At 40.8% G+C, this 27,004-nt stretch overlaps 1 protein-coding gene across 1 annotated transcript; it reads left to right on the top strand.

The window, feature by feature from the left end:
- Window positions 1–220: 220 nt before the first annotated feature.
- LOC139724279 (steroid 17-alpha-hydroxylase/17,20 lyase-like) lies at window positions 221–16,931 on the top strand. Its single transcript, XM_071635421.1, has 5 exons — window positions 221–1,055; window positions 14,459–14,746; window positions 15,149–15,315; window positions 16,102–16,205; window positions 16,690–16,931. Exons 1-5 carry the CDS (start codon window positions 375–377, stop codon window positions 16,929–16,931), a joined length of 1,482 nt encoding a protein of 493 aa, XP_071491522.1. The 5' UTR covers window positions 221–374.
- The last annotated feature ends 10,073 nt before the right edge of the window (window positions 16,932–27,004 follow it).

Here is a 27,004-nt window from a genome sequence, read left to right as displayed (position 1 = left end):
TTTCCTCGTCTCTTTTTCCCCCCGCAGGTAGCTGGCGTGAATACTCACTCTGTCACGGGCCCGCAGCGTTCACAGCGTAGAAGCTTTGCCTGGATCAGCTGGTTACGGAGCTCGCTCGTCGCGTGCGCTAAGCTCGGGCTAAACAGAGCTCGACTGACAGAGATTTCTCACATCACGGAGATCAGCTGCCTTATCAGCTGACTCGAGGATTTAGCTCGCGAGGGAAAAGGACGTGGCTCTTGTGTCTTTCTGTTCTTCACTAGTGAGTTCTTGTAGACATTATTGGATCAAGTATTCCTACCTTCTCTGTGAGGATATTTTGTTTGTTTGTACCCTTTTCATGACAAATCACCTGGACTAAGAAATCGTGAATCATGATCGCTGTGGAACTCCTAATAGTCGTTGTCGTGCTGTGGTTGGTGAAAACCATCCTGTCGCGGAGATACGCCAAGCGATATCGCATGCCGCCTGGTCCGCCCGCCCTGCCCCTCATCGGCAACCTGCCAGTTTTTATGACCAATCGGGCTCCGTATCTCGTCATGAAGGACCTGGCAGATAAGTACGGGAGCGTCTTCTCTCTCAAGATCGGCACCACCCCTTTTCTTGTCCTCAACGACGTCGACTCCATCAGGGAAGCGCTCCAGCATCGCGCCACCGACTTCGCGGGTCGCCCCTGTCTCTACTCGGTCAGCCTTATGAGTCGTAACAACTGCGACATTGTCTTCGGTGACTACACACCGGGGTGGAGAAGGCATCGTCGAGTGACGGCCACGGCGCTTCACAAGAACGTGCGCGGCATCGGGTGCGAATCCATCGGAGTGAAAATCACACGCGAGGTCGAGTACATCAACGAGATCCTCATGAAAAAGGCTGGGCCTGTCTGCGATATCGAGGACGAGCTCAATCTCGCCATCATCAACGTCATCTCGCAGTTGACGTTCGCTACGCGTTACACCCTTGACGATCCCGAGTATCTAGCTCTTGTCGACAGCAACCAGAAGTTCTCGAGCCTCCTCAAACCAGGGGACCCCATCGACGTGTTTCCCGCACTTAAGGTGAGTTACGTAACTTTGAAGTCACATCATTTCCTATGTTTCGTGTGCACTATCTTGTGTGTGTAATATAGTAGACCTCCATCACATGCATTTCAATAGTGAAACTCGTGCCATCCCCACTGTACCATGCACTAAATGCACCAGTTACCCTGAAATATTAATATTTTATGCATACCTCCATGAAAGAGAGATTGCCTTCCTGACAAGGTTTGCCTAATGCTTGCCTGCCGTAGCGCCCACTGGCTCATGCAAAGCGCATTCCAACTATTGAAAGGCGCTTAAGTATGTTACAGGTGGATTGAATGCGTCTTGCTGGGAAAGGGTGGGGGGAGGGGTGGGGGATATCCATAAATGAATACACAAGTAAATGACCTAGGCCTATGTCGTAAACCTACAGCATAATTAACTATTTATACTCTAGGGTCGTAAATCAAACATCAGTATCACTTATTAGCGCCATCTATCTAGAAAAAAAAAGATTAAATGGTCCTTTAAACTGTGATACCCATGGGGTAAATCAAAGTTGAAGAATGTCATTTGTTGCTAATTGACAAAAATCCAGTGCATAATATATCGGCAGTGAAATGAGCTGAGAACTCAAGTCAATACTTCTAATTACGTAATGACGCGAGCACAATAAACCGAGCAATAAAACGCAAAGAACCGCAAGGCCCTTATTAATAACCGTTAATGTGACCTCCTCACTGGACCTGGAGCTAAGAAATCGCAAACATTATTTTGCCTCGACTGATTGTTAACGGAGGCGGTGACGGAGAGGCTGGACAATTTTAAATAGACCTGATTACGCGTGTTTGCTATTGTACCAGTCACGCACAAGGTCTCAACTGGGAATTGCGTGATATGAACTTAAATTGTCGATTATCATGATATTCATAAGTAATCCGTTGCATGCGACGACAGGAAAATATTGGCACATACAGGAGGAGAGCCAGAAAGGGGACTGGAATGATTTCATTTCGGGACCAATACACTTGCCCTGCCAAAACACTCTAACTTTGTTTGCCTGGCCCGGTTTGCAGGGCGACCCGTCACCGCTGGTCCTGGGCTGCAGTTAGGCAGCGTTGCCCCCTTCAAACGGTGTGGCACGGGAGAAAAGCGAGCGTTAAAATATTGACTTACGTGTGTTGATAAATACCCGGGCAAAATTTCGGCTTTACAAATCGAGAGCTTGGAATGAACACACTCTTCACGCGAATGTTAGGCAAGTAAAAATCATATTTTCAGCACCCGCTTTTGTGTTCGACGCTGATGGAATTTTCAGAAACGGTTTGTGTGATCTTAACGCCCCATTACAAGAATATGAACGGCACGTGATGGGTCGACAATTTTTGATGACCGGGTTTGCATCTTTATGCTGGGTTATCGATGTACTGTTGATGATCAAAGCAGTCTGCAGGTTGTTGCCTGGCGTACATGAAGAGTTTGACCCTAAAACGACTTAACTCCATTCTTGTTGATCTGAGATATTTTCAATTAATGCAATTAAAAAATTAAAAAAATATTTAAAAAAAAGAGATTTCTTTTATCATCCCTTTAAGAATTTTCCTCGTTGGGATGTAACAAGCAAGGTATTACTAGAATGGTTTTGTTTTGCTCTATATGATGATGGATTTATGTTTATAATGGTATTTACCACATTTTGTCATAAAACTCTTCAAATATAGGCCTCGATTTGAGTTACTGCTGCAAAAGACGGCTGGAAATATACTTTGAATCTTCCTGGGATAAACGAGAGTAGGAACGAGAGATGAAGCAGTAACAGAATGTGTTTCAAAGCATTTCTTTTTCTCTAGTACTAGAAAGAGAAAGGATTAGATTGTCGGAGGGAGAAGGCGTCATGTTTTCCTTCCCCCTCCCACGTGGGGGTATCCATGTTGCCAGTAAATACTTCGCCCGGGCACGGTCAATGTTGAACGAATGGCGTCTATGGCCACTGTCACTATCATCACTTCAGTTCCTCATCATGCCTATAACATCGTGAATGTATGTGTGTGTGTATGTGTGTGTGTATGTGTGTGTGTGTGTTTGTGTATATGTGTGTGTGTATGTGTGTGTGTGTATGTGTGTGTGTGTGTGTGTGTCGTGCAAGTAAAAGCACGCACTGTGTCATCAGAATTGGAATATCGCCAAAGTGAGGGCACTCAGTTCATCGTGCGTACGCAAGTCAACTGCTAGATGATGGAGATGGAGGAGGAGAAAGAGAGACTAGAGAGGTGGAAGAGAAAGAGGAGATGTGTGTGCACGAAAACATAGGAAGATGCTGATGATGATGTGCGCATCAGGATGGACAGAAGGTTTTCACTCCACTAGAAGAGGCACCGGTCAGTTAATGTACACAACGGCTTGAAGTCCATATACACACGAGCGATATTGTAATGAAGGTCTTGTTTACACGTTCGAGATCAGGGGAGATACAATAGAACGGAGAGAAAAACCAGGTTAAACATAATAGCATCGATCTGTCCCCTCGCCAAAGAGCAAAGACACAGCTTCTGATCGAGAAAAAAAAAATCCACAGTTGGTCATTTACTTTATAGATTACTTTGGGTCATACAAAGACAACTAAATACGAAAAAACACCAAACAGTTCTGTTTCCTATGTCTACATATTGCTTTCCCATTCCTTGATACATGATGAATACAAGCGTATAGCTGCAGATTGATATACGAGGTGACATTTCTTACTTCAGCGATGAGAATACCATACAACTTGTAAAATATGTTGATGAGTTATATATACATGAGTGATATATATATATAGTATATACGTATATATAGATAGATATGATATGTAGATATACATTGTTTATATATAATTGCATACACCAGTTAGAATATATGCATGTAAGTCATCAGCCAGTTAAAGTTATGCGGTTCATATTTGACCGTAATCACCCTCTGCGTATTTTGCTATTTGCCACGCAGTAACCGATACGCGTTTTCAATCAAGCTCGTAGAATTTGCGTAAAGACACCATCGAGAGATTTATACCAATGATGAACTGAGAAGAGTCGTTGGATGCTGGTTACCTTTGGTGTCTGGAGTGTGTCTGTCATCATACATTCGTTGAAGGCAGTAAAAATCAGAGTTTATAGCCGTGGGTGTTGTGCTGCGTGAGATATTCATCTGCTTTTAAAGGTATATGATTTGTTTTCTAAAAAACACGTACTAATTCAAATACATTTCGCATAGCAAAGCAACGAAAAATATCAGAATGTTTGGGACCAACAGGATGAGCGTTAATTGCCAAACATGAGATCAGTGTTTGACGGTGTTTGTCAAAGAGATGGGTAACTCCGTATTTTTTACACAACATTCTGCAAAGTTTCTTCAATCATTTCTGTTTCTAAAGATAACAACTTCTTATCGTTTTCCGATGTGAGGATTATGTCGTGTTAGTGATAAATAGCGACAAAGTCAGCAAAAAATGCGCAAGATTACGAAATAATAGTAGCGATGATTTGCTTTGGATATTGGCACACTGCTTGGGGAGCTTTGCCTTTAACGGTAGCCGTTACTATGTCACCGAGTTGGTTTACCCGGACAGGCCCCCTCGAGCGAAATCGAATACGGTTTTCTGTGAACCGAATCGGCGCAGGTTACCGAACGGCAGAACTGAAAGACGGCGTAAATTCGAATTCAACCCCATGTGACGTCGACTTAGAAATCGAGTGTCGAGCAGTTTATTGCTCTCAACTTCTTTGCTGTTTGTCCCTTTTTCTTCTCCTTCGCCTTCTCTCTCTCACTCTCTCTCTCTTCTTCATCTTCATGTTATCCTTCTTCCCCCTCTCCATCTATTTCTTTTTCTTCTTCATCTTTCTTTTTTCACCAGCTCCACGGAGGTTCTGATTTTGCCAGCGTTGGCATGTTTGTTTGCTTGCAAAACAACTCAAAAAGTTAGGAATGGATTTGAATGAGATTTTCAGGAAAACTTGGTCATGACACAAATGACAAATTTTGGTAGTGATCCAGATTCAAATATTGCGGATAATGTTTCGATGGTCAAGGAATCTAAACAATGCAGACGATACCAATGCATAATATAGGGTGGAAATCGCAATATGGGTGTAAAAAGAGCTGTTTGGCGGAGGTCGTCACTCTCGGCGTGCTTTTCCAATTTGCTTTATTCTGTTCTCCGTTGCGTGCTGTATTACATAAGGGCCTACATCTAAAGATGTACGACTAATCTATGTCGGACGATTCGAGAGTACGCGGGAATTTTGAAATGCTGCATTTCTCCCATCGTTCTATCATCGTCCGAGTATGCAGTCTGCGATGTCGACAACCGTTGTGATCTTAATGTCAAGCTCAACGTCGTTCGTTTTCACTCTTCGTCATCATTGCCTGACATCGGTCGATGCGCGGGTGTGGGAGCTCCAATTTGGTTTTTAGGCATGTGCAGTGAAGTCCTTCCACTCGGGGGAAACCTAGCTGTTTGTTCGATTGAGTCACTCGGCGGTGAATAGAAATGAAAATGACTTTGATATGCATGGTGGATTATTGGCAATATTTAGCAGCTCTGCTACTTGGCGGCGCGAATCGCGAAGGTTTGACGCGCTAATGCACCGCAGAACACAAACACTGATACCGGAACGAACAGCTGATTAGCACGTTGGTTGGCCTACGCGATTGCACGCCAAGACGAGCTGTTCTGACTGAAACATGACGAAGAAACAGAACTTGAGTTTCAGTCGACTTGTCAGTCGGCTTCGTTTATATCATAAAGTACGATGAGGATGACGACGATGATGACGCTAATCACGTACATGTACATACAGTAAACGCATCCGCGGTAGCACGCTACATACAGGTCATACTACCGAGGTGAACCACCTCCTACCACTAGTACCAGCCTCCTTCGTTAACTTATGCTATGCGTTTTTGACTGAGAAAAAGATTGTGAATGGGGGCAGTATTCGCAGTCGACGGCAACGATATCCCAACGTAAAATGGCGCAGACACAGACAAAATTGCAGTTGTATATACGTTATGTTACTGAAGAAGAAAGTGTGAGTGGTAAAATCTGTATTTCTGAGCAACGTACGTAAATCTTATTTGAGACGTATAAAGTGCAGAAGACATAAGAGAGCAGGGAAAGACTCTACAGGGATGGATGTCGGGTAGAGGGAGAGTTTGAGATTGACCGGGGAATCTTGAGAAGCTGTCCGGAGAAACGAGGCTACACACTCGACACGTCCGAGGTAAATGGAGTAAGGTTCTCATCCTCTGCATCTCCGTGGCATGAGGGGGAGGAAGAAGAGACGGGCTCGCTCCTTCGTCAACCGTTCGTCCATCGAGTGTCGAGTGCCACCAACTCACTAGTGACTTCAAAAAAAGACTCCTTGTTGTCAATAAGTTAGCTGGACTTGAGTAGCGCTAGAGAATACGATTTACATAGCACGACGGAAACAGGTTCGCAAGCCTCTTATTATTCGCCATGAAGAGTGCGAGGTTCTTTCACCCCTCGAGAGAGAGGGAGAATATGGAAATAAGGAAGGTTTGTTGCTGGGGTAGTAAGGAGGGATTGCGGCGTAAACTAAAACAGATTTTTTTCGCGAACGAACGCAAGATGAAAGAAAAAGTAGGTCTTGGAAAATTCTGAGTAGAGAGTGATCGCTGTAAGGGACAGGTGGAAACTGGAAAACAAGGGGAATATGACCTAGACCTGACCCTACACCGGCTTCCGTGTCAGTGCCCTTTACGCTCAAGCATCGGCGCTTCGCCTCGCCGCTGCGTACAAGAAACCTAGCCTGCTCCGGAGATGTTGTGAAGTGTTGTTGAAGCGTGGGTGTTGTTGAGTGCGCGTACGCACGCATCTCGCTGGAGTTGTACTTCTCACCCTTTTAACGTCTTTCACAGCAGCCTAGAAAAAGCCCCACTACAGTATCTCTTCACGAGCCCAAATGTTATTGACATTCCAACAACACTCAAAATAGTAGTGCGATAGCGTTATTACAGGCCGCTAGAATAAGAGTACATGTATGTTGTTTAAACAAGTGCAGTGGCGTGGGAGGGGATGTCGCTAAATAATGTTGACCATTCCATAGTACATAAAATTACATGCATGCCCGCTGATCGAGGGTTGATAACATACTATGTCGGCCGCAACAGCCGCCGCAGTTAATATCGCATGTCACTTAGAATGCTAAAACACAGACGAGTGTTGTCTTAGTGCTATAATTGATCTTCTCCTGTCACACACATACACACAAATCTGTCGATAATATCAGCCGATGATATCAGCCGATGATCGCTAAACTATCATCGTTTATATAGGAGGGTGATAGAAACATCTGTGCGTGTGTTTGTGTCTTTCATTCTACATTTAGATTTTTGTCATTTCTGCAATTAGTGAAATTTAAGCTTTTTCGTTTGGTATTTGACCCGAGGGATGAATGGCAATAAACCTCAAAACTTATCGCAGTTTTCTTTGGGGCTCTTTGAAAGATTTATTTTGTATTTGCCGTATGGAACTGAAGACTTATAAAATAAATTTTCCAACAGCAGCGAGTCAACTGAAATAAATCATGTTAAAGTTGGTCATAATAATATACAAATTATATGAAATAAGACAAATGGCAGAGGATTTATCATAGTCGAGCCTAAAACATGAAATGTCACGGAATTTTAAAGTAAAATTTTTGTTGTGCTGCAAGGACCTCGACAATAAAGTAGGGTTGCAGATGAACAAAGAACAACCTATTTTCCTTCTATATTCCAAAGATCTGGGGGGGGGGGGGTTTCATCAAGGTAGTCACCGCTAATTTCAGGATCGATTCATTAATTTTGCTAATCAATTCTTCAGAGTGTATGCACGTATCAACTATATTGGAACAACTCACCCGATACACATGATACAGAGCCATAGGTTTCTCCGAATTGAAAGGAAAAACAAATCTCTTCTGTCAACATGCATGTTGCTTCTTTCCGTGAATCGTGGATGGTTACCATGGTCACAGGCAAAAATGTAAGTAAGCAAGGAAAAAGAAAGGGTGGAAAGGGGTGGGGACCGAAACGTCGCCTCTCTCTGTTGGGATGGGGATGAAGTGAGGTTAACTCGCCGGCTGCGGCCCCGTGCCGAGCACGCGACGGGGCGATGGATCGTTCGTGGCCCAATTAGTGGGCCAGGCTCGTGACGTACCGCAGGTCTGCCATTGATAAAAGAACGAGAAAAACAATATTTCTATTCCTGCCATCGTTAGTGCACTCAAGATGGATATGGTCTTGTGAATGAAAGTCATATTTTAGATGACTCTTTTTCTTCGTTCTTCTCTGTCAAAAACTATATCATGTGTGGGGGAGGGGTTACCCAGAAAAAATAATCACTCTATCAGAGATGAACTTAGATTTGCATGCCACAAGAAATCAAATATTGCCCAGTCACATTAAATGGACAGAATATAAGGAGTATGCTAAAAGTATCATTGCCAATCCATCGATTAAAACTTTTTCCCCTTCTCTTTTCAAAATGTTCCTTTCCTTTTAAAAGAGAAACTTTTTAAAAGTTGTTCTTATTGTTGCTTTCACTTATTGATAGTCCAAGTTTAGTCTTCACAGAGGGTAGAGAGGTTTTACTCAAACCAGACTTAAAATCAACTCGATGGTAGTAAAAGTAGAGGTGAGAGACAGAGAAGAGATGGAGGAGGGAGAGAGAGAGAGAGAGGAAGAGATGGAATATATTCATCCTGAACATCCCTGCACTGCCATGACTGGAGGAGGCCATGCGTCACAGCCATCGATCACTCACTTGGACATCACTCACCCAGCCGATCCGTTGTCGCCCGTCTCACCGGCATAGATAACAAAGGCTTAACCCCGAACATTGATAAAAACCACAAACGGGTCTCCTGAGACCGATATGAGATGATCTACCCTAAAGAAAGGAAAAGGAAAGGAGAACAAGCAGGGAATGAATCTCCTCAAGACCCCAATTCTCTTCGACATCCAGCGTCCGTCAATCCCCAAGTCCCTAACTTCCCAGACTGCCGGGGCCCCCCTAGCACCATTCTTATCCAGTTCCAAGTTCACGTCCTCCTGGAGTTGTCCCCGTGCGCCTACCTGTCATCGCTGTTCCCGCATGGCGTCCCAAAGCTTTAACTTTTCTCCTTCAGCATTCCGACCTTTTAGTTACGCTCTTTCTTCGTCTTCCTTCTCCCCATCTCTCTCCTTCTCCTATTGTTTTGTTTTTCGCCCTTTTTTTCTGTGAGGTGTGAAATTCGGTCGCTCGCTGACAGCGCAACGGAAATATCGCGTGGCACACTTTTGGCGCGCATTTCACGAGATAGGAAGATGAGCCAAAAAGACAGACGAGAATGTAAACAACGGATAACCCGGCTTAGTGGAAGGGTAACATGAAAACAGAATCATGTCAGAAATAAGTCAATTTCGTGCCTCTTTCTCCTGACTTTTCCCTATTGTTTTCTATCCTCAATTCTTTGTACCATGACGCATACGGGCAAGTAATGTGCTTGAAAACTTATTTAACAACCCCCTCCCCTTTTGATTATACATTCAGGGGATACGAAGGATTTATCCAGGGAGGTGGGGTTCCACCTCCGTGGTTTATCGCAGTCTGCGATGTGCAGTTGTGCTCCTTTTGAATTCATTCCAATTTTACTTTACTTTCGTCCAACAAAAGTTGATACATGTTACAAAGTATACATTTGACATATTTTAGATGTGCCATTTTTATAACCACCATGGATGTCAGAAAAAAATTCATAATATTTTTCCATTTGCTAACAACTAATAAACCCAACCTAGCGCTTTTGAACGCACTGTACTCGCATTTGGCCATGGCATTTCCGCGTTACGATCCCACCACCTCGCTTGTCGACTGGGTATGGTGGTCGCAAATACAAAACCGCAGTGCGGTTTGTTGGTTTTTCTCCCCCTCCTGTCCCTCCCCCCCCCCCCCCCCACCCCAACTCTCCCTCTCTTTCTCTCCCTCTCCCTTGTCGTGTGATGAAAATTAGCAGAAGGGCAGTAGCCGTTCTCGGGCTGTCTTCCTTCCTACCCAATAAATATCCCCTCCCTCTGCTCTCCAACTTTGGATCTATTTCTCAATTTAACTGGCACCCCACTTAGCCCTCGAGCCCATTCCAGCTACATTGCCTAAACGTAACCGTTCTGATCTTGTGACTTGCGCTCCGTCCCGTTTGAAGGCACAACGTGCACGGTGATGAACTTCATTGGAATTGACAGATCGAAAACAAACAACCGCCCCCCCCCCTCCCGTAACCCTTCCGTCCAACCGCTTGAATGAAGGCCGTAGTGTCGTCCATTGCTCTGTTTAAATGTAGGCCTACACTGTCAAAACAGTCATGACGATTGATTTTAAAAAAAAAAACAATAGTGGTGTTTATCACAACATTACGAGGAATACGACAACGCCACCGCATTGACCCCTGACCAATTCTCGAAAAGTGTTGAACGCAATTGCATAATATTTCATCACTATCCTTGTTACCATGGGCCGAGATTCAATTCAGAGAGCGCTGTACCCTAAAAGAAAATGAACGCCTGCTCACAAACATGAGAGTTAATGCGTTGGAATGAGTGTTAGATCCTAAGATAAAATGTGAAGTTTTCCTATCATATTTGTGTTGCAGTGAGCGTTAATGTTGTTGTTTGATTATCCACAAAACTTACTGAGTATAAAACTGGATTACGAATGATGATGGGGTGGCATCATAGCAATAACCAACGACAACGCATTGATACCAGTGATAGATTGAAGAAATAGTGTGAAAAGGACTATTTGCCAAAGTAGACTAGAGTTGGAGAAAATTGCTGGCACTATTATATGTGGAAATCATGAAATTTATGACACGAAAGAATATGATAGAACCGTACGATCAAATCTGGGCACATATATATATATTATCCGTTCGAATTACCAAAGAAGCAAACACGTATATACCGAGAGAGGGACCAGGAGTTAGAGGGCGCAGTAAATTTGACCTATTTTGAGAGGAGGAAAAAAAAAATCTCGGGAGCGTTGATGTGCAGTCTCCAGGAAAATCAAAGACATATTTCGGGTCGTATTTCACAGTGGGAGTCCGTCCGCTTTGGGCCAATAACAATTTCTCCAAATATGATAGACAGGCCCAGCCCGTGGAACGGCTCTGCTTCCTGACGTTGAGTGGAACGCAAGATCATAGTCTCAGTTCAGACGTATGTCACCGGTATGTTCCGATAGTATGAGCACTGTTATCCTCACATGCGTTAAACTTATTCCGTTTTTAAATCAAAGTTTTCTTTCTCTTTTGAGTTCGCATCATCGGAGACCTGAGTCGTGCTAATCTATCTGACAAAATGTAATGTTGGATACACAACGCACCAACCTGACACTGTTATCGGAGGAAGTTGATTAGACTAAAAAATAATCTGCCGTTCGCGCCAAGGACAAAATATCGCAAAAATCGCATTTGACGGAGGCTAAAACTTGGCACCATCATGTCGCTTTCAAAATGTTTAACCTTGTGGTGTTATTCAAAAATCTGGGAGCAGAAAAGGAGAAACTAATAAGCAAAACAAAAGCACACTGGAATACGAAAAGAAAAAGAAAAAGAAAGGAGAAACAGACAGTTACGTGTGTCTGACAACCGAATCCGGAAGCGATGGAATTAATTTGCTATCGTTTCTTCACCAAACAACCCCCTGTTCGTCTGGGTCGAGTGTAGGCTCATCGGGGACAACAGGGGACGAATGCGTCATTCATCTCCGGACGGTTCCTTCGTGCAGACACCCTCGCGTTCACCTCCAGTCGACCGTCCCCATGAAACTTCAACTAAAAATATATTCAGACAATTCTCCACGTCCCCTAATCACACGGATTATTCTCACCTTTGTAAAAGTTCATCAAACGTCTGTCGTCCCCCTCTAAATGGGGCGTTTCGTCTGGGCTTGAAATCTGTGAACAAGTTGATCGTAGTAACGCTAAAATGCTGGCAAAAATTAGGGCAAAGGTTAATTGCAACGCCAAGTAAATATTTGCGCTGTAAACCTTATCACGAACATCGAGAAATCCGGTTTCTCACCTTGCTTGTCATTGCAGTTACAAAGGTACATTGTTTTGGGATTTTGGCGTCGTGCAGTCAATTTGATGATAGACTCATAGGATTGGGTGGCGTGGAATCATGGAATTAAAGGATCTCCGTCACAATCTGTCACTGTAATGAAGACCACTTCCAGACGATCAACAAATCAGTCAATCATCATATGAGGACAATTAAACCTGCAATAATATATGCCTAGATTAATTGACCTATCCAAATCAAGCGCATTATCATAAAACAAATGATTATGACGGATTCCTGTGTAATGAACTTGAATGCAATAAAGCAGTTAAAGGGTGTGTACAGTTCTGGTCGAGGTGAAGATTTAGCTTTTAACGTTTTGCGAGATATTCAGAAACCACTCTATGACATGTCAAAGAGCATGCAGTTCTAAGGGGTATCAAAAGTTTATTCGATGAAAATCGGTTTTGAAATGGCTGAAATATCCAAAAACAAGGTGAAACAAAGAGATCCTAATGAAGTTGTGGCATGTCGCCTTTTATTATTAGCACTTTTTGGGATATCTCAGCCATTTGAAAACCAATTTTCATCAAATAAACGTTGAATCCTTCTTAAAATTACATGCTCTTTCATATTTCATAAGAGGCTTTTCATTCTCTCACTTAGGAATGTTCAAAACATGAATCCCTATCTCAACCAGTACTGTACAGTCCCTTTAATGCTGCCTATGACAGTGATTGACGTTGAATTGTACACTGAATTGTTAAACCAGCCTTGTTGGATTATAACTTAGTGCGCCAGTACAGTATAGATATATATTGTACATTCATCGATTTGTTTTGAAAATTCGAAAGCTGTAGATGTGATCGCGTATTGAATAGTCGTAGTTCCGCTACTGCAGCATCGCGTAATTGTGTGGAACATTTCTCACCATTAATCCTTTCATTACCGTGGACTCATGCCAGTATTGTTAGACTCTCGTTTGCTATTTGCACGACGCTGAAGATCGTCCGTTGGCAAGTGATGAGATTTGTGGTTGCCTTGGCTACCGTCCCACATTATGTTAGAACCGACGAGATAATTTCACGTGGTATCCCAATACGACTTATATAATTGTAAACCTGATAAAATTTGCAATTATCAGTCCCGTGACCAACGTGTCAAGTTAACTTAATAATGTGAATGCAGATTAAATGAAAGAAATTATCTAAGGCCAGTAGCCTCCCCCTGCTCATTCACCCACTTTCACTTTAAGGGTCAGAGCGTGAGAGAGAGGGGGAGAGAGACAGAGACAGCGACAGAGGGACAAAGAGAGAGGAAGAGAGAGAGGGGGGGCGAGAAAGGGAGAGGGAGAAAATGAGATTGAAATACTGTACTATCATCTCCTCCTGCGTTTTACAAGAAAATAGTTCCTAAAAGTTGCTGATGTACTGTTTCGTTCCCGTCCCGCTTCACGTTGCGACGTGTGGAGGGAAATCGGGTGCGACGGGAACAATCCTGACCGACCGGCGCACCATGATCACATCAATGAAGAAGAAATCAGTCTCGCCAGAAAAGCAGGGTCCCTTGCACTTTTCTGGATGCTATGACGAACATCTGAGTTGAGACACTGTGACAACAAGAAGTGTGGGTTAAAATCAAGCGAGAAGGAAAGAGAAGGGGGGAAAATGACGCGTCGTTACGCAAGTGACCTTTTCTACTCATAACAATCCACCTACGCGGATACACGCCCAGGAGCCAGCGCGCCATGTAATACTTTATAGTATATACCCTCGCGCGTTGTATATGTAATTATCCCGTCTTTTAAGATCACATAATTGGCTTCAATCTCCTCCTGCACTTTTTGAAGGCCCTCTACCATACAGCAGGTGGCGCTTCCTTTTTCTTTTTTTTTTTCACGGGGAGATCCGTGGCAGGATGTCATTCTTTCATTGATATCTTCTTCAGTCCTGAATGATTCGATAAAGTTGCGTAAACTACTTGACAATGTACACGTGATTCTTCCATGTCCCATAAAGGAGAAGAGCTATGTTTCACTGCTGTTCAACTCTTCCACTTTGGAGACATAATGCATTGTAATTATAAACACACATACAGAGTAGAACATGACCCTTGCGTGAACATGATACACAGACTGCACAAGTGATAACTAAGATAAAAACAAATGGTGTATACTAGATATACAGTCCTAGAGATGGACTTGAAGAATAAAAGAAAGAAAAACAAACAAATAGATAAAGAAATGAATGAATGAATGCATGAATGAATGAATAAATAAATGAATGAATGAATGAATGAATGAATGAATAAATAAATAAATAAACAAATAATATATGATACCTTTTTGTTTCTGATCTCCAGATCTTTCCAAGCAAGAAGTTGCGCTTGGTCCAAGAGCTCATCGACAGCCGCGATGCCATCCTCCAGAAGAAATACGAAGAGCACCTCGCAACCTTTGACCCAGACAACATCCGGGACATCACGGACACCCTGATCGCCACCATGCGGCAGTCCAAGGACCAGAACGGAAATGACGTATTCTCAGCGGATCACGTGGTCATGGCCACGTGGGACATGTTCCTAGGTGGCTACGAGGCCACGTACAAGACGATTAAATGGGCCATCGCATTTCTGATTCATCACCCAGAGGTGTGTATATAGCTACAAACATTTGCCATTGCCATTGCTAAATTTCGTCATGATGTGCTAACTTAATAAAAACAAGTTTCAAGAATGACTTTTCTCGTTTTTCCACCGACGTCTTACACAAGTACATCTCTACGCCTTAGATGATAGCCGTGTCAAGAGTGTAAGCTGTTATAAATAACAACTTTTCTGATCAATCAAATTCAGTGATCAGATTAAACGCATGGACTGATGACTTTGAATTTTTATTCAGAAACTCAGAAAGCATCGACAGAGAGTTGTCAGGGACTCATTAAAAAAAACAGCAACATTGAAACAACGAGGACAGAAAAAAGTTTTGAAGAAACGAATATCAAATTTAAAGTGTCATGTTGTTTTGTCTGCTTTATCCTTATACTTGCCCAGGTCCAGGCTAAAATCCAGGCTGAGATGAAAGCGGCTATCGGTGACCGGCTGCCAACGTGGGAGGACCGGGCTAAGCTCCCGTTCCTCGAGGCAACCATTCTGGAGACACTGCGACAGAGCTCGATGTCTTCCATGAACGGCCCGAGAAGAACAACTTGCGACACCCAGTAAGTCGTCCACCTGAAAGTCATCTTACCTTAACACTTCCACATTTAAAATCTTAATACAGTCAAACCTGTCTATAGCGGTCACCCACGGGAAACGAATAGTGGCCGTTGTAGACAGGTGATCACTATAGACAAGGCCATTAACATGGCCTTTTCTCTTGGAAGGAATTGTGTTTAGTGGTCGCATACGCCAGATGCCCGCTACATACTGTGTGGTCGCTATAAAGAGGTCTGACTGTACGTCATGAACATTTCGTGGCATTAAGATTGGTGGTGGTAAGGACAGAGATAAACGAGTAGGTTGACAGAAGATAAATGCTCACAGGGATGCGTGGTAATAGTGTTTTATACTGCTGTTTTGTCTTGCTTTCACTTTTCAGATCACATGTTGAAAATTACATGCATGTTTTAAGGCCTCGTTTGTCTGATAAAATATCATAACTTTATTAAAGAAGGCAAATGTACTCATTGAGCTATCATAAAATGTGCATCCACCTCTTTGATCCCTCTCCCTATCTCTCTATCCCCCACCCCCCCCCCCCCCCCTCTCTCTCTCTCTCTCATAATTATTTTCCATCGCTATATTCCTCGTCTTCTTATGCGTTTCTACCCACTTCAAGAACATATTTTGGTCCGATAGTTACCATGATCATCCTTTCATTGCTGTGGTTACAGTAACCGCAAATTCCACTGTCATCGTTTCAAGAATCTTCAGAAGAAAAGACACACCCTTTCACTTTAAATATTAATTTTCCTTTTGTATTCTTTCGTTTTTCCTTTCTTCAGGGTTAAGGGGTTCGACATTCCCAAGGATACGACAGTATTCTGCAATCTTTGGTGGGTTCATCATGATCCAAAGAACTGGAAATTTCCGACGAGCTTCAGACCAGGTAGGAAACGAAATGCCAGCGACGTATTCGCAATTTCGCCTTGATGTAGAGTTTTGCGTCTGCATCTTTCTTCCAAATGGTAAATACAGATTATGGCAAGAAGAAAATCGCTCCAAAATCAATCAAAAGTTTTTATAATCAAATACAGCATAAATAATCTTCGAAAACCGGAAATATCATAGATTCATATTAAACCCATAAATGCGCTGATTCAACAACGTATGACGAATAGCAAAACTTATGTTTATTTATCGTCCTCACTAAAAGCAACAAATTACGTCATGAACAACGACAGAAAAAACTTGGATCTGTGAGACTGAAATATTTTATCAGTTGTGATCGCTTAGACCCATGAAAAACGTTGTTTCTTCACAAACTGACTTTGTTGTATATTAATCTAAATTTAGCTTTTATGTCCTTACAGCTGTAAGTGCCAGCTCTTGATCACTCCTCGTAACTTTCTCCTGTCTGTTATCCCATACAGAACACTTCTTGAACGAGCACGGACGTGTGTCAGTGCCGAAGTCCTTCCTCGCCTTCAGCCTCGGCAGCCGGGCCTGTTTCGGCAGCCAGCTGGCCATCATGCAGCTCTGTCTTCTCGTTGGCGGAATTCTGCAGCAGTTTAACCTTCGGCAGGCGGTCGGAGAGCCGCTGCCGGACCTCGAGCCTGGCTCGGAGCTTGTGAGGACAGTCTGCGATTACAAATTATGTCTCGAAGTCCGATAGAACCTCTGGTACTTCAACCCAAACAATACTTTTTTCAGTCAACCCTCTGTTTCTCGTTGCCGCAAGACTTTGCGTACTTTCTGCACTGTGGATATCAGGCGGGCGCGTGCTGCTCACCGGAAGCAGGGGACGACGCGCGCGCTGCGCTGGACAACTTCTAACACACCACCTGCAGACGGTAGTCAGTGCAAGAGCACTGTGGTCTTGCGAAAGATCGTTCAGGAGTGAACGCAACATACGGTCTGACTCTTTCCTAACAAGCAAAATGTTTGCAGAAACGAATGTATGCGTGACATTAATATATACCTCAAAGACGCGGATGTTTGCAGCATACCCTGCTCCGACCATTGAGATCAAAGGTCATAGAGCAGTGTAGCGATGACGCGATTGTGGAGATTATCTGGATCTTGCGAGTATCGATCTTAAAATGCAGTGCGAGGATGCCGTGGAATCGTCGTGATCATTACGCGTACGTGTATCGTCTCGCCCGATACTGGTGATCGATAGTGGGTAACTCCTATCGGGCTATCGGCTGATCGGATTCGTCATGCGATATCAAGGGGAAAAATGTAAAACAACCAAGAAAAACACATATCGAAGTCTTTCATGCACTCCACTTAACAGTTCCTTGACCTCCTTGTTCTTTGTGTCAACTTCCATTTTACTGAAAATAGCCTGTATCTTTTTTTCTTACAGTAAATCTAGCCAAAGCTGAAATAGTAGTAGATATTAGCCTGAAAGTATGTGGAACCTTTATTTTGATGTGATATTTATCCTTGTTCTTAATTTGCCAAAACAGTCTGTATCCGTAAGAGGAAAGTAAGTCTCGTGACAGTGAATTCGACTGGAGGTCACAATACATTTCATATCGACTTGAAAAGAGGAGGAACCCTTGTTGTATATCTGTCCTAATATTTTTTGTTCACCTTGCCTCTAAAATATGGTTGGCCTCATAGCTTCAATACACTTGGTATGCATCGAGTCAATGATTGACAGAGATACCTCTTTACCACATAAATTTCTTTTCATATGATGGAGTAAACGGCGTTTAAACTCTGGCTGTAAGATAATTGATCTGATTTGGAGTATGATGACACATACATGTACCCTCTAATCTGTTTGCAAGGGTAGATGTTTAATTTCCGTATTAGATAAACAATCGTCACTGATCCAGTCTTGGTGAAAAAAAAAAATATGTCGTATCCGCATTTTCTTCCTCTTTTGTTACTTCAAAGATCAGATACATGAAGTGTCCAAATTTCCTTGATACAGTTGAATGTTGTTGATCTTGTTTTCTCTATTCCTGACAATAACATTAATTGATTCAAGTCAGGTAGCACACGAAATTAGATTTGTCATGCACCGGAGGTTTTATCGTCGACTACGTTCAGTCGTATTGAAATGCTCATTGTTTTCATGAAGGAGATCTTGACAGATATGACGATGGGATTTTCGTCCACTTATTGTATTCTTCAGGTTTATATGTATAGCATATTTTTATTGGCGAACTTTTTAGTTTTATGTTTGTGTGTTGGAAACTCCAGTATTCTCATGTTGGTCTATCTCCTGCAGTTCGTAGACCAATATTTCTGTGATACCAAAGATTTGTAGATATGCTTGATCAAATATAGTTTATGACAGTTAAGTGTTATTAAATTATGCGAGGATATATTTTACATATATAGTTTCCAGAAACTCCACAATGTGAGGTAAAAACGAAAAACACCTTGTTAAATTCACACGTATGAGGGTGTCCTATATACATTTAGAAATGAATGAAGTCGCTATTCCCCTAAAAAGTGTGAGTGTGATTTAATTAAAGGATTCTGCTTGAAAAAAAAAATGCCTGTTGTTCATTGACACATTAGTTCTCAAATGTGATTTGTATTTATGGTCCGTTTTAGGCTTCAATGTATGTGTAAGAGTAAGTATGTGATGCAGTCATTACAAGTATCTCTACATAGTTGGAAACAATAAACATCCTTAATTCTTTTTCGGAAACTCTTTCTCTGCAGTCAATAAATCAAGACCTCTAGTAGGACGTTGTCATATTTACTAGTATTTCTCAGTAGGTTCACACAATTTCCTGGTTAGCGCAGGTTCATAAAAGCCAAGCAATTTAGATCTTTCTTATAGTGTGGGATGATGATTTATGAGATCTATCGTGGAAATGAATCTGTAATATGGATCATAACAAGGTTTTCAGGCCGCATAATTAGCAGGATTTCGTTCGGAGTTTTTACTTGCATTTGCAGAATAAAGAACTGTTTTCTGTTTCGATGACTTTTGTTGAAAAGGGGAAAATCACGATTTTACGAGCTTTTCATGATCATTGCTACCTACATTAGCTTTTGACTAACAGTCTTAATTCATGGAAAGAACCTCCAGCAATGAGTTGATGTAATATGAAAAACTAATGCAAATTACAGAGGGCGTTATTACTAACGCCCTACCAATTAATGTGTATTATTTGTTTTATAAAACGGTGTCATGATTTTTAAGTCCGGGTTATTCATTTTCGTAATATATTCATTACTGGACTTGTGATAGTTCTCATGCAATCATTTTGATTAAAAGCAATGTTGTAACTACGACTATTTCTTGTTCCTGAAGGATCGAAGCCTACATGCATGGCTCAGTAAAAAGAAACGAATTGTATTCATTGTATTTCATGACTAGAGACAATTGAATATAAGGGTTCTATCCAAGTTTCGTCATACACAGATATAGAACATGCGTGATTCGCTTGTATGCCAGTAAAGCACATTGCTGAGATCAACCAAGTATGCCGTATTCTCTCCAATGAATTAACATATAAATGCATGACATTGATATCATCCTGACATGCACAGAAGCAAATGAATGTATTCATATTTTATTCATTATTCTTTCGGTTTTTCAGTACATTTTGCACCACGAGAGCTGTGAAATGCGCATGTTCGAGAGATATTCACTGTATGAGATAGGAGATTGTGTATGTGACTTAATACATATTATTTTGAATGTCACTTATCTACGAATAAAATATTCCTCAAGAACTTCATGATGTTGCCTCTTCTGATTTGTGTTCACAGGCATGCAGCTGACATCCATACGTATGTAATTGTGTAATGTAAAATGGTAATGTAATTATATTATTGATTTAGATATAATACCATTCATCGATTTAAATTGGTATATAGATATATACAAACATGCATATATAATAGATATAGATATACATGTATATGTATATCATATATATATATGTATATATATATAACATATATTATTGTATATCTACATATATTTAGGCCTAACATATATACACAAATATGAATAAATTATTATATTCATATTACAAAAATCACACATTGATACTCGTTCTACTATCTAATGGCTAGAAATAGAAAAAGCAGCAAAGTCAAAATACAGAAGCAGTAGAAGTTAAAGCATCGACTGCATAGATGGTGAATTACATTCGCAGTGCAGCTGTGAAAGAATGATGTCATGTAGCGTTCTGGATAACCAGTGGTCATTGTAAGAATGACACTCTACCAAGTGATTAATCTGAATGTGGTAACATCACAAATTAATCGTAATTTATATCAAACCATTTCAAGCGCTTCTTGAATGTGAAGGAGAAAGGAATGGTAGGTTTAGTGCTGAACCAGAACAGACAAGAGGAGGGGACATCGGTATGAAGGTGTAGTCCTTCCAAATATTAGTCAAACAGCGAAAAAAAAAAATCAACTTCGGTACGCAATTCCTTTTGTGATTAAAATGGCGACAGGGAGTAGGCATAGTTTTGTAGTTAAAAAGAACAAACAATCGAATAATTTTCCCCTTACCATTCCTGTCCCCCCCCCCCCAAACCGACATACAATTATAACGTAGTCTCGCAGTCCTTAAAGGTACTGTTTACCATTGGGAACAGTGATTTAAAACAATGTTCGAGTTATCACATTTGACTGCTTGATGCATAATAATTATATAGTAGGTCAGCTGTATCCCAAAACATCCTACCACATAAAAATTTCTCAATAAAGCCTAAAATGTAAGGAGATATCATCATTGTTTTCTCATTGTTTATTGTTTACATCAACGATTTTTGTGTTTCTTCCGATGTGTTATCTTTCATACTTTTTGCCGACGATTCAAATGTATTTTGTTCACATAAAGAACCAAATACCCTTGTGCAGACAGTTAATTCTGAGCTAAAAAAAAAAAAAATATGTGAGTGGATACGAGCAAATAAGTTGTCTTTGAATATCAAAAAAAAAAATATAGATATATGCTTTTCAGTAATACTTTAGATAATTTGAACATGGATATTTGTTTTGGTGATGCTGTTTTAGAAAGTGTTTCCCATACTAAGTTTCTCGGAATTACAGTCGATAATAAACTTTCCTGGAAATTTTATATTGATAATGTCTGTAAGAAAATTGCACGTAACATAGGTGTTATCAATAGACTGAAATTGTCTATTCCTCAACATTCGTTATTTACATTGTATTCATCTTTGATATCACCCTATTTAGATTATGGAATTTTAGTATGGGGAAACACTCATCAAATATTATTGGATAGGGTTTTACTGCTACAAAAGAAAGCTCTTCGCATTATTTGTAACACCGTTCCATATTCTCATACAGATCCTTTGTTTTTTGATAATAAGATTCTGAAAATTAAAGATTTGTTTTTGTTTCAACTCGGGCAATTTATGTATACTTATAATAATAACTGCCTGCCGTTTATCTTTAACTCCATGTTCATGCGCAACCGGACATATCATGGATATCCAACCAGACAGTCAAATGAATTTCATTTACCTTTGTTGAGAACTGTGTTTGCTCGGCAGACTTTCATTTATGTAGGTCCAAGATTCTGGAACTCCCTTCCCATGGACATAAAAAATGCACCGTCATTGAATTCTTTTAAAAAAGAGATTGAAGATTTTTCTTTTGAAGTCTTATAATGCAACCGAATAAATATAATTCTGTAATGTATCTTCTTTCACTATAGACAGCGTTATCTTGAGGCATCGACCATTTTTGCCGCGTTTAGTATTTTTGTATTCCATACGTGCCCTCACGGTTACAGTCTGTTCCGCTGGAAAGCAGCTCAACACTGTTTCACTCTCGAAAACGCGTGGCTATTTGTCTCTGTGGGCTTCGCCCCTTTGCTTGGTGTATGCATCAAAGTAATTTAGGTTTTTCCCTCTCTTTTTCTCTCTCTCTCTTCCTCTTCTCCCTATTTTCTGTTCCCTATTTTCACACTTTTCCTTTCTTTTTTCTTCTTTCTTTCTTTCTTTCTTTTTTCTATTCCCGACTTTCCCAGTTTCCCGCACTCTTTGTAGTTGTAAGTTTTTCACCCCCTTTACTTCCCCTCTTTCCCCCTTTTCCCTCAGAGGTACCCATATGTTACAAGCATAGTCTTTTGAGTGGGTACTTCCACTTTTTTTTTTTTCACAGAGTGTATAAATGGAGTGTATGTTTCTTTTTGTACTAAACATGTAGACATGAACATGTTATCATCCCTGTCCGACTATGTATATTATCACCGACTTGCATGCCAAATGTATCATATTGTTTCTTGTACATTCTGTTGAAAAAAAAGGGAAAATGAAGTTTGAATTTGAATTTGAATTTGAATTTGAATTAAACCATAACTGTATAGACGGTTTAGTCTAGAAACAATTTTGTTATAACTATCGTTCACATTTGGTATATTTAACAATACTTAACATTGATTATAATGATTAAAAATTTTACATTGGTTGTTTCTATCCCCAACTCACATTTTAGAACTATTTTGAAGCACTAAAACTGGGTATTTGTTTCATCTGCGAAAGGTAAATTATGCCTTTAAAACTGACACAGATAACAAAAATATCGCCCAACCACATTTACCCCATTAAAAAGAGAGACAGAGAGAAAGCTAGTCAAGCAGGAGAGTTCGGTGGGTCACCCGGGACGCTGCCCCGGGTCAGGGCGCTGAAGTGCAGGCCAGGGTGAACAGCCAACTAATTGGACATGAAACAAAGATGACGAGGATAAAATAGCGTCTTTTCCAGTTCTTCCCTTACATCAATGACTTCATGCGGCCTGATAAGCTTTAATTCCAGCAGTCTGTCTCTGATGCTTTTGTTGTTGTTGTTGAAGGCCTCGTATTTTTGTCTTTCTTTTGTTGTGTTTATTATGCTTGTAATATTTTGGTAATTGTTTAATTCTTACGTTCTTTGTATCATGGACAGGACATACTTGTTGGAATCCAGAATTATTTACTGCCCTTTGCTCATTGTTGGACAATTTGAAACAGAAGAACACGAGAATGTTTACGTCTTCTCCTTTCAAGCTGAAACCGCTGGAATCTAAAAGAGATATAAGGTTCAGGTTCTAACTCTTAAACTAATGCAGGTATCTTTTGCAACTTTTGGAGTCAATAAAATTTTGCTTTGTAATAGAGCAGTACATAAACTGCAAGCCAAGGCAAGCCAAAGTTGTTTGATATATTATCAAAGTCAAAGTCAAACGATTTTATAGACCCACCATCTCAATCTGCACCCAAATTCAGAAACTCCCCTTAAATTTTGTGAGTATGCTTTCAACCTGAATGTACCCGTTCAAATTGTCGTCGTCACAAGAAGTCGTCGAATTTTGGAATCAGAAATATACTTTAAGGGAGATATAATTATGTAATGGAGTTAGAGGTATTCAAAGTTGCCAGACAAAAGGATTGATGATGAGTGTTTGCTTCGGAGAGCATAGAGGATACGATCTGTTGGTTTTGTTTTGCATTGTTTTAATCTGTATTTTTGTGTTGTTTAATTCTTTTAAGTTCATACGAAGTGGCATATTGCTGTAGTAGGAGAGACCTTTCTCTCTGTTTTCATCTTGATTGTTTTAAACAATGGAGCGATGCTGCCATGAAAATGGGCAAACTTATTATATCAAATAAAATTAAATCAAAAGATTGAAAAGAAAATGAACTGCTATAATGAATGTCATATAACTGACGAACAAAATAAAACACGAAACCGATCATATTTTGTGCATTATTATCATCACTACCACCGTATCACCACTCCATCTCTTTTATGTCATGTTTATAAACAGGTAAACAAAAAAGAACAGTCAACCCCATTTTACTCGTTTGTTCCAGAGTACAGATAAGTCCGTGACTCCTATTGACAGGAGAGTTCATTGCCCTCCGGAGAGATTCCCCCGGACTGCAAACTTGACCTGAAAACGTCAGTCACTTTCCCTCTCGGCTCCATGCAAGCCGTATGTTTTAACCTCACCATACCTGCGGGACTCTTTTGACGCAGAAATAACTGGTATGCTCTTATCGTTCTTTGATTGGTTCCTATGAATCGCATTGTATATATATATTTTATGCTGGAAAGAGGTTACATGAAGCTGTAATTACATCTGCACAAAATCAGAAAGAAATTTGCAAGACTTTGCCAATTTGGGAGAGAAACAGGAATTTTGATGTCAAAATTTGTGTTGTCAATTTAAGAAGTTATTACATAATTAGTTATTAAACTTTTTTGATTTCAAGGGAAACAATTATAACTAAACAGCGAAAAGCTACGCATGAAAGATAATCTGAAATAGCTGAGATACCGAAAACCAAAGAGGTCCTAATAAAGGTGGGAACCACCTCTTATTAGGATCACTTTATATTACAGTCAAACCTGTCTATAGCGGCCACCCAAGGGATACGTAAAAAGTGGCCGTTATAGACAGGTGGCCGCTATAGACAGGTAATCCAACTTTGTGTGCATTGCCTACATGCATGTATCATCATTGTATACATCTATAAATACTTACATACAATGTACATATCATAATTATTGTGTGTACGTATGCACACGTGTGTATCATGCATAACACAATGCCGGTGTTTATGAAATTGGTGCACAGTACATGTAGCATGTGCATAATCGTGAAGAAAGCTTAACACTAGTGCATTACTGTGACTGAATGAGTGATGAATGCAGCTTTGGCAATCACTCAACGTTGCCCGGGAATGACTGGCACGGCTAAAAAGCAGAAAAACACGCTGAATTATCGGCTCGGCTACGGCTCCATCGGGTTTTTGGCCGCTATAGACAGGTTAAAATCTACCGCGGGAAACAAAATTTGTGGCCGCTGGCCGCGTTAGAGAGGTGGCCGCTATACACAGGGTCTTTAACATGGCTTTTCTCTCGGGGGGATTTTTCAATGGCCGCTATAGACAGGTGGCCGCTATAGAGAGGTGGCCGCTAAGGCAGGTTTGACTGTACTTTGTTTTCGGATATCTCAACCATTTTAAAACCGATTTTCATCGAATAACATGTAAATTGTATACCCTTTAATATTTCACAAGTACTTTCTGATAATCTCTTTCAAATAGTTTAAATCTGAATCTCCCATCCCAACCAAAACTATACCATCCCTTTAAGCGAAGTCCACGTCAGCTTGATATGGGAGAGGGAGGGGAGATGGGCCAGGGTTTGAGGGTGGGGCTGTTTTAAAAGGGCATTCCGGACGATTATCATAATTCCACATCATGTAGTACATAAATCGACAGTTCCATGTATAGATTCGTGGAATTTATCGTGATCCTTGAGCAGAGAAACCAATAAATTAAAAATCTTAAACAAATTACACTGAACAGTGCTGATGACATCAGAGCCTCATATATGTCAGAAACGTAGCAGTGTAATTCCATTACAATACCACTTGCTCAACAAGTTCACCTGTGAAAAATCCATGCATGCCTTCTTCTTTTGTTCTGCTTCCTTGAGCCCCAACTCATACATTCTTATGATGAGGCTGGCATGTCACCATCCTAGTTCATTGCAATTTGTTATAGATTTTGAAAACATTCTCATTCCTCATCCCAATCACTATAAATTCTGAAACTCTGTACTCAGTTTAACTAATTTATAGTTGTTCAAATGTAAAAGTCTGAAAATCATCCGGAGGTCTCCTTTAAATGATGGCAGAATGATACATGAGCAAGATTTATGTCTTAGGAAGTAGACACATGAGTAAATTTAGCGAGTTATCTCTGCTTTCTGGAAGATAACGTCTACCCATAAATCGTTCTCACTTTCGTTCTTGTAGCTCGAGGTACGGAGAAGAAAGAGGGGCAAAAAGTACATTTGAAAGAGATACGTTCATCCCAAAATAGGATTCGGGGGGGGGGGGGTTGTTTTGATGTGTAGAGGCGTATCAATTATGGTATCAGTCGTTGATACTGACAAATGGCGGGAAAAACACACTTGGCGATGATCTCTGACCGTTTGGACTTTTGTCTCTTCCTAGAAACCATTGCCAGGTCAATGTCAGAACATGCATCGCGAATTTTACAAGCGATTGTTTATCCGATACCGTCGAGTCTAATTCAGCGATCGACCTTTGGAGGGGAGAAAAAAAAAGTTCAGTGCCCTCCACTATCGCCAACAGCTGGGACTCATCACTCTGTTCTTTGTACTTGTGTGTGTGTGTGTGTTTTGTTTTGTTTTTTTAATTTGAAAAATTGTCAAGCCATCAGAGCATCGTGTCATTACAGTGATTTCATTCTACCAGCTGCACGTCATGGTTTTGTTTCGTTTTCGAAGAAAAAAAAAGGCTGGGGGAAAAGTATTGACATTCTGACAGAAGAGAAGTTGGGAGCTATAAATTTTGAAATAATAACTGTTGAGTTTTACTTACACTTTGTGGGTTGTGCGTTGTCAGGTATCTCAGTCAAAGACATAGTCAACGTGGTCAACTTAGTCACTATCCAAATATTTCTACCTGAGCTGATTTGGTGTCAAATTTATCAATATAAGTTAGATATTCCAAAAGGACTATACCTCGGTATTTGTTTGTTTGTTTATTTGTTTGTTTGTGTGTGTGTGTGTGTGTGTGTGTGTGTGCGCGCGCGAGTATATTGAGTTTTGAAACTTGAAATCCATCATGACAAAGCGGTATCTCCTGGTCACACTTATTGGTCCTATCCTACTAGTATTATCCTTAGCGGTGTTCCTCATCATCATTCAACATCCAAGACGACAAAGGATGAAAAATATAAACACGAAATCATTTTGCCATCCC

The sequence above is a fragment of the Diadema antillarum genome, unplaced genomic scaffold (genome assembly GCF_040938485.1).
Source record: "Diadema antillarum isolate AM-2024a unplaced genomic scaffold, OU_Dant_1.0 scf00000210, whole genome shotgun sequence".
Taxonomy (NCBI): Eukaryota; Metazoa; Echinodermata; class Echinoidea; order Diadematoida; family Diadematidae; genus Diadema; species Diadema antillarum.
The sequence above is the reverse complement of the archived record's forward strand: the minus strand, read 5'-3'. Positions and strand labels throughout refer to the sequence as shown.

Bases quoted from the DNA above. Each gene is read 5' to 3' on its own strand.
- LOC139724279 (XM_071635421.1), top strand. From the start codon at position 375: ATGATCGCTGTGGAACTCCTAATAGTCGTTGTCGTGCTGTGGTTGGTG. The intron at 14,747-15,148 runs GTGTGTATATAG...ATACTTGCCCAG, and splicing joins TTCTGATTCATCACCCAGAG to GTCCAGGCTAAAATCCAGGC. The intron at 16,206-16,689 runs GTAGGAAACGAA...TATCCCATACAG, and splicing joins TCCGACGAGCTTCAGACCAG to AACACTTCTTGAACGAGCAC.